At 42.4% G+C, this 8,556-nt stretch overlaps 1 protein-coding gene across 1 annotated transcript; it reads left to right on the plus strand.

The window, feature by feature from the left end:
* The first annotated feature begins 218 nt into the window (after positions 1 to 218).
* LOC123111540 (WD repeat and HMG-box DNA-binding protein 1) lies at positions 219 to 5,863 on the plus strand. Its single transcript, XM_044532344.1, has 12 exons — positions 219 to 630; positions 735 to 1,846; positions 1,959 to 2,135; positions 2,253 to 2,366; positions 3,380 to 3,484; positions 3,674 to 3,808; positions 3,892 to 3,947; positions 4,024 to 4,129; positions 4,497 to 4,613; positions 4,688 to 4,814; positions 4,903 to 5,033; positions 5,120 to 5,863. Exons 1-12 carry the CDS (start codon positions 315 to 317, stop codon positions 5,645 to 5,647), a joined length of 3,024 nt encoding a protein of 1,007 aa, XP_044388279.1. The 5' UTR covers positions 219 to 314; the 3' UTR covers positions 5,648 to 5,863.
* Positions 5,864 to 8,556: the final 2,693 nt, after the last annotated feature.

Below are 8,556 nucleotides of genomic sequence, written 5' to 3' on the forward strand. Positions count from 1 at the left end.
TCACTATATAATTTTTTTTTGAGAAATCTATATAAATAGATTACTCGATCTAAGGGGAATGCCAGGTCGGCCCAACGTTGGCCCACGGTGTTGATAGTTAGCTTTCCGCGAGGAGTCGCGCGGGTCCGGTAAGACCATCTTCCCGCCAGCGGACCATTTCCCGCGGGAAAACCCCCGAAATTTCGCGCCACTCGTTTAGCCCCAGCACATCGAAACATAAACGCTCGCCCCGCATCTTGGCCAATCTCGCTAAATCCCCAGCAGCTCACCAAGAAAACCTCGAACACGAAGCATCTCTCTCTCGCGGTGTCGCCATGAAAGGGCGCGCGGTGAAGCTGCGGGAGGCGCACAAGGCGGGCTCGGGCTCCCCGGCCTTCTGCTCCGTCGCCTGGGCCCCCGGGGGGCAGCACGTCGTCACCGCGTCCGCCGCCGACGTCGCCATCCTGATCCACGACGCCGCCGCGGTGAGCGCCGGGGGCACCGGGGCCCGGGGCTCCGGTTCAGCGGCGGCCGTCGCCACGATCCGGCTCCACAAGGACGGCGTGACGGCCGTCGCCCTCGCGCCGGCCTCCGGCGGCTCGCTGGCGTCCGGTTCCATCGACCACTCCGTCAAGTTCTACTCCTTCCCAGGTTCGTGGTTCTGACCGTCCTGATGCGCGATATCTTATCTTAGTAGTACAGTATATTTTAGTTTTCACTTCGAGATCTGTAAATGTCTCCGAATTTCTTTCTAGACGGCACGTTCCAGAGCAACGTTGCTCGGTTCACCCTCCCGATCCGGTCACTGGCGTTCAACAAGAAGGGCGCCCTTTTGGCCGCGGCCGGCGATGACGACGGCATCAAGCTGATTGCTACGGTCGACAACACGATCTCCAAGGTGCTCAAAGGCCACAAGGGCTCGGTGACCGGGCTGGCTTTTGACCCCAAAAATGATTATCTGGCATCAATCGACAGCTTTGGCACGGTCATCTTTTGGGATCTTTGTTTGGGCAGCGAGGCACGAAGCTTGACTCGTGTCGCCCCGACATTCGGTTCCGACCACTCGGTGAAGAATACCCTGTGTTGGAGTCCCGATGGGCACACCCTTGCTGTTCCTGGGCTGAGGAATAATGTGGTCATGTATGACAGGGACACAGCGGAGGAGGTATTCACACTGAAAGGAGAACACGAGCAGCCAATATGCAGCCTTTGCTGGTCCCCGAATGGGAGGTACCTGGCAACTGCCGGCCTGGATAGGCAGGTGCTTGTCTGGGATGTGAAGTCAAGGCAGGACATTGAGAGGCAGAAGTTTGATGAAAGCATATGTAGCATGGCATGGAAACCAGAGGATAATGCTATAGTACTCATTGATGTAATGGGTAAATTTGGGATTTGGGAATCAGTGGTCCCTTCGACTATGAAGTCGCCCACTGAGGGTGCGCCTGAGCTAAACCCGCCGAGGGTTCCATTGTTTGATGACGAAGATGAAGAAGAAAAGCCAAGCACATCGGCTGGTTTTGATGATGAGATCGATGAAAGTCTTGGTGATTCAGCACCTTTCAACCACAAGCGGTCAAGGAGAAAGGCCACATTTGATGACCACGTGAATGGAGATAGTGAAGAAGAGGATATGATACACGAGATGCAGTCAGGAAAGAGAACAAAAGGTAGGCACAAAGATAACAAAGAAGGTGCTAGGAAGGCAATGGATGATTCAGCAACTTCTGGAAGGTTGGTTACAGCAAGAATGCAAGCTGCCTTCCAGCCTGGGTCAACGCCATCTCATCCTGGCAAGCGAAATTTCCTTGCTTACAACATGCTTGGAAGTATTACTACCATTGAAAATGAGGGGCACTCACATGTAGAGGTAAGATCCCCTTTTCAGTTGTTTGCTTCATAAGCCACTGAATAAACTATCTGAAGTTATACTGTTTTATTGGCTCTCTGCCGAAGTTGTGACATTTATAATCATTTTCCAGGTTGACTTTCACGACACAGGAAGAGGCCCCAGAGTCCCTTCCATGACCGACTATTTTGGTTTCACCATGGCTGCACTGAATGAATCAGGAAGTGTGTTTGCAAATCCATGCAAGGGCGACAACAATATGAGCACTCTTATGTACCGCCCCTTCAGCAGCTGGGCTGGTAACAGTGAGGTGAGTTTTTTTGCTTCTAACATAAATGTTCTGCCCCTTCAAGAATTAGAGTGTTTTAATACAGCTCACATTTACTGGTTACTTAAACAAGGGGTGTTTATGTATGTCCAATTGTAGTGGTCAATGAGGTTTGAGGGAGAAGAAGTGAAGTCTGTGGCTCTTGGTGCTGGATGGGTTGCTGCAGTCACAAGTTTAAATTTTTTGCGCATCTTCACCGAAGGGGGCTTGCAGGTTTTCACAAGCTTGTGTTTTTATTTCTAATGTTTTTGTTTTTCTACCAGTATTATTCTTGTGGAGTCAGCCAGCTTCCTTTATCTAAAAGTAGGCTGCCTCCTGTTAGCTCAAAACCACCAATGAACACAGTTTGTTCAGTGTCATGCACTAGAGCTTTCTGATTCCTATGGTGAGAAATTATGACATGAAAATGATAATGCTCCAAAAGAGAACCCCTCAGGTCTAATACTTAAAAACAAACCATCAGTACACTGACTCTTGGTTCACAGATCATTATTGCAGCAAATGTGCTTGCATAAAAATCCATATTCATGAAGGCCTGCACTCTATTATTCTCAAGTGGTTATATTTCCACCTGTAATCTGTGTTTGCCATCTATCAGTTGGAAAGTGCACATTTAACCAAGCCCTATATTGGAACATTACTGTAGTGTACATCATTCTTGTTTGTGTAATGAGTTTTCCTAATTATACCATATGATAAGTTTGGTAGTGAGATGCTCTCACAATCTTGCTTATAATATTTACACTGTCAAGTACTGTACCACAAATTGGTTATAATAAGCTGAGCTCAAGTAATTAGGAGATTAGTTACCTAGTGCTGCTCAGGCGGAATGAGAGGTTGAGGCTGTGGTCTATGTGGCGCCCATCCTCTATACATGACTCTTGCTTCCTATCTCAATATATAGGCATGCAGTTCCCCTGTGTGTTCTTGAAAAATATATTATCCGAGACCTTCACTGAAAGGACTTAAATGTTAAGAGTGTGATCCTTTCACAGAGCTATTTTTTTATACTAACATGAAAATATGAAAGCCCAGAATTATTTCCAGGCAAGATAAGAAAATTTATCATGTTCTCTAAGTTTGGTAATTTTGTTGTTGATACGAATTATCAGTAGTTGAACATATATTGTATAAAACCATGGTACTGAGACGTCTTCCCTCTTTGTTTTTTTACTTACTAACCACCAACATTTAACTGTTTAATTGATCAAATTCTCATTCTGCAGATGCATATCCTTTCAGTTAGTGGTCCAGTGGTTACAGTGACAGGTCATGGGGATCAGCTAGCAATTGTGACACATGCTTCAGATTGCCTACCCTCAGGAGATCAGGTATTTGTTGGCATTTGTCTTTTGATGATGTAATATTGAAAGCTCATAGATGTTGTGATCAAGTTTTTTTTGAAGTTTATAGTTGCATACCTGTCCAATTTCTACATTTGTATCCTCTATGAGAACTGAAAGTGGATATATCAGTTTGTAAAAAAAAACTAATGCAGTTTTCATGACTACCACTGACAGGTCCTAGATGTTAAGGTATTCAACATAACTGAGGGGGCACAATCAATGTCCGGTCGCCTTGTCTTGACTCCATCCTCTCAACTATCTTGGTTTGGTTTCAGTGAGAATGGCCAACTTAGTTCATATGACTCCAAGGTATTTATGCCTCATGAGTACATCAACAGTTGAATGTTGGTTTAATGATGCTAATTTTTTACACTGACCATCAATAATTCCAGGGAATACTGAGGGTCTTTTCCGCTCAGTTTGGTGGGAGTTGGCTTCCTGTGTTTAGGTATAGAATCTTCCTTGCAACTTAAACATTAAGAAATTACCGCTGAAGCACACTTAATCACTGTGTCTAATTTCAGTTCAACCAAGGCAAGAAAATCTGAAGATGAAAGCCACTGGGTGGTGGGTTTAGATGCTAATAATATATTCTGCATTCTATGCAAATCCCCTGAATGTTATCCTCAGGTATGCTTTGTTTCCCTTTGAACAAGTTTTTCTATTTGTTGAAGTTCTTAAGTTCAATCTGTCAAGAAAGATGCTTTCAGCCATGTAATCTGGAAGATGGGAAATCATTTTTTGTTGTGTTTAATGAAGAATCGGGTAAAGTTACTTTGATTTTCTTTTGTCTTCTATAGTTAATTCTAGAATGTATGTTAGTTTGGGTTGTTGTAGTAGTATCCTAGAAACAAAAAGAGCCAATACACTAAGCACTAAACACATAAAGCAACACACCAAAATGTTAAAATCATTGCCAATTTTGATGATGTAACAAGTCCCCAGTTTCCTCACTGGATGTTGATCTGCTCTTTGACTCATGTTCTCTTGATCTTAGGTGATGCCCAAGCCTGTTCTAACTATACTTGAGCTGTCATTTCCTCTTGCGTCATCTGACCTTGGAGCCAATAGTTTGGAAAACGAGTTCATGACAAGGAAGTTGCATCTCTCACAGGTACATCTTGTTCCTCTCGAACTTTAAAGGCCAGTGTCTGTGCTCTGTTGTTTAAGCATTCCTTTTTGTCCCAGATCCAAAAGAAAATAGAAGAAATCGCCGCTCTGGATCTGGACACAACTGCATTTGAAGATGAAGCATTCAATACAGAGGCTGCACTTGACCGGTGCATCCTGAGACTCATCTCTACCTGCTGCAATGGTATAAAAATCTTGAACTAAATTCATGAATTGTTGCCAAATGGTTCTTTCTCTTAAATTGTATTTGTTATGTTCTTACTTTTCCATAGGTGATAAACTAGTCCGAGCCACTGAGCTTGCAAAGTTACTGACGTTGGAGAAATCAATGAAGGGAGCATTAACACTTGTTACACGCTTGAAACTTCCTATATTACAAGAGAAGTTCAGTTCATTACTTGAGGTGAAAGCCACAGCCCTTATTTCTTGCCCTGAATAGAACCTACCTGCTGTTACCAATTCATTCATGATTACGATGACATCTTGCAGGAGAGAATGTTAAACGATGCAAGAGCTGCTGGAACAGTAAGTGTTTGCTTGAATCCGGCCAGTACGAACCACTCACCAGCGCTCCATACAATCCAACCTGCTAAAATTGTGCAAAATGGAGGTAACTTGGAGGAGGCATCCACACCGAACCATTTTGCCCGACGAAGCAGTGCAGCTGGACCTAAGAAGGCAGAATTAGAACAACCAAATGATGACACTGCAAAGGTTTCACCTGCGGTTACCCCTTTAGCCAAGATACCCAAGAAAAATGATAACTCAGAAGGGAAAGCAAAAAGGGAGAGGGATGGAACAGCTGAACAGATTTTGAAAGGAGGCATTGATCAGGTTGGTGCTAAAAATAAGGGCAGTGAAGACGGCAACCGAGGAGAGCCTCAGCGGCCACTTAACCCCTTTGCAAAATCTTCATCCAACAAAGAACAGTCATCATCCCTTTTGGATTCCATAAAAAAGATGAAGGTTGAAAGTGAGAAAGTCGACAAAGCCAACAGCAAGAAGGTGAAAGTATAATTGATTTTCCTGCCATATGGACCTGGAGGACGGAAACTGGCAGTCAGTCACCTTTAACTAACATCCGAAGTGCTTTTTTTTCCACTTAAATTCTGGTAGTGTAGTTGGACCAACATATAATTTGACAGCTCCTCAGTTTACTTTGTAGTCTGGATGTACTTTTCGGACATTAAACTTTGTAGCTTGGATGTTCTATTCATATCATCTTTTACAATATTCCCCACCTGTCAAGGTAGTACCTTCTGTATTTGTGGTTAAGCGCACAAATTGCTTATGTGATGGCCTTCTTCAATGATGCACCCTTAGAAAATACGGAGTGTATTGGTGCAGATTGGCCCTGAACTGGTTGTTTGTTAGATATGGTACTAAACCCAATTGTTTTAAGTACGAGTAGTGAATAGGAAATTGATTTGGCACACATCAATTCCATATGTAGTTTGTTTAACCCTCTAAACTCATGCTTGTCCTTTAGGTTTTTTAAAACAGTCAAGAGATTTGTCTCATTGAGAAAGCTAAATTCCTGCGAATTCTGCAACAGATCTGCACGATTCGAATGCAAATTTGGGAGAAAATGGAATCGAACTCAGTACCTTATTGGTATCTCGCAGTGCCCCTAAACACCAGGACTAGATTGAGGTTGTGACTACAATCAGATTAGGTAGTTTTTGTACCTGTAAAAAACGTGGTGCGAAGCCAGTTCAGGTGAGCCGAGCGGTGCGGTTTTGATACTCTGGTAATTATCACGGCTTGGGCTTTGTGGAAGCAGAGAAACGCCCGGGTGTTTAACAGGCCACAGCAATTCAAGAACCCTACGCAACTGCTGTGCCAAATCCCGAAGGAGGTGCAGGATCTTAGGTCTGCAGGGATAGGTGTAGGAGGACTACAACGTTTTGTGAGAGAGTAGCCTTAGTTTGATCGGTTGGAGTCGGCTGGCTTGAATGTTCGCATTCTATACTAGCTTCTTGTAATTAATCTTTCCGCCTTCTATAAAAATAAGATACGCCTTTCACTCGTACTCTAAAAAAAACATGGAGCGAATAATAAAGTGTCCTTTTCTTCTTTCCTTTTTTACACCGAATTTTCCTTCTTTTTCCTACTATTTTTTCTTTGTTTTAGTAGTCAAATGGATCGGCTGCTTTGTTTGTATTTTTAAGCTGAGGCCTTTTTAACCCTAAATTTCTTGCGTTTAGTAGGAAGAACACTTACAAGAAAACAAATGCATAATATTGGGTATAAAAGCTATTAGTTCATCATGATTTTTGCTACATTTTTCCATTGTATCATTCACATGGCACATACATTTTGTTGCACCCCTTTGAGCGCTACAATGATAATGAGGACAATTTCTCTTTTTTTTGCGAGAAAATTTTCGATCTATTCATCTTCAATCATGGCAGTACAACGAATACCAGAAATAATAAAAATTACATCCAGATCGAGCCAATGAGGCGTACGAACACCATGATAACTTTTGACCCGGAGAAAAAATTATTGAAGTACACCGTCGTAATTTATGTGTAAGTAGCATTATAATATAGGAATCACGGACCTGATAACTTACGTACAAATACCGCGGTAACTTCGACCGCGGGGGAAAGTTGTTGAAACCTACCCCCGATGTGTGTGGAGGGGGATTGAAAACATATCCCTGATAACTTCTGTGTGAAGAGCATGATAATTTACGCATCACACACCTAATAACTTATGTACTAACACTATGATAACTTTGGCGGGAGTGGGGTTGTTGTATTTCATCCCTGATAACTTCTATGTGAATAGCATGGTAATTATGCACCGTAGACCTGATAACTCGCGTGGAACACGTTTGATAACTTTTGACCTGTGAAAACAAAGTTGAAGAAACATGTCCCCGGTAATTCTTGTGCGAATTACATGGTAATTTACGCACCGCAAACCTGGTAACTTACGTACAACCACTATGATAACTTTGACCGAATAACTCATGATTAAATAACATTATAATATATGCACAACTGACTTGATAACTTACTTAGTCTAGGTGTGATAACTTTTGACCGGAGGGGGGTGGGGGGGGGCTTGTTGAAAAACACCCTTCGGCAACTCGTGTGTGAATAGCATGGTAATACACACACAACAGAGCTAATAACTTAGTTAACCCAGGCTTGATAACTTTTTGACCGAAAGAAGTTGTCGAAACATACCAATATGAGATCTAGTTTGAAGGCTTGTCGCAACAATTTTTTTATGTGAAAATGTTTTTTTGTATCGAAGCGATTGTCTGAGTGACAAAACATTTTTTTTCTTTTTGAGTTCTGGTGGAATCCTCCCTGACATTTGCATTTTTCGTTCCCTAGGGTACACGAATGTGCTTTTGTGGAGAATGTTGAAGAAATCATTTTTATGCCCCGGCAATTTATGTGTAAATAACACGATAACTTACGCTCAACTAGCATGATAACTTGTGTTGCACATGCGTGGTATTTTTTTTATCTGGGAAAAGTCGTTGGAACATACCAACGTAGGATTTAGTTTTGAAGTTCTCGTTGCGATGAATATTTTATGTGAAAATAATTTTTTGATCAAATCGACGGTTTGAGCTATAGAACATTTTGGAATTTTGAAATAGGGAGAATCTAGAATGGCATCATAGTTTTGTCATTTAGTGCATATATGAATGTGCATGTGGAAAGAAAAGTTGAAAGACCATCTTTTCATACCCTGTAATTACTATGAAAACAGCTTGGTAACTTATGTGTCGCAGTCGTGATAACTTACGTAGCACATGTGTGGTAACTTTTTACCAAAAAAAATCGCTGAAACATACCAACATGGGATCTAGTTTCGAAGGTCTCGTCGCGGCGAATCTTTTATGTGAAAACAGTTTTTTGATCGGAGCAACGATTTGAGCTAGAAAACATTTTGAATTT

The sequence above is a fragment of the Triticum aestivum genome, chromosome 5B, assembly GCF_018294505.1.
Source record: "Triticum aestivum cultivar Chinese Spring chromosome 5B, IWGSC CS RefSeq v2.1, whole genome shotgun sequence".
In the NCBI taxonomy this organism is placed as follows: domain Eukaryota; kingdom Viridiplantae; phylum Streptophyta; class Magnoliopsida; order Poales; family Poaceae; genus Triticum; species Triticum aestivum.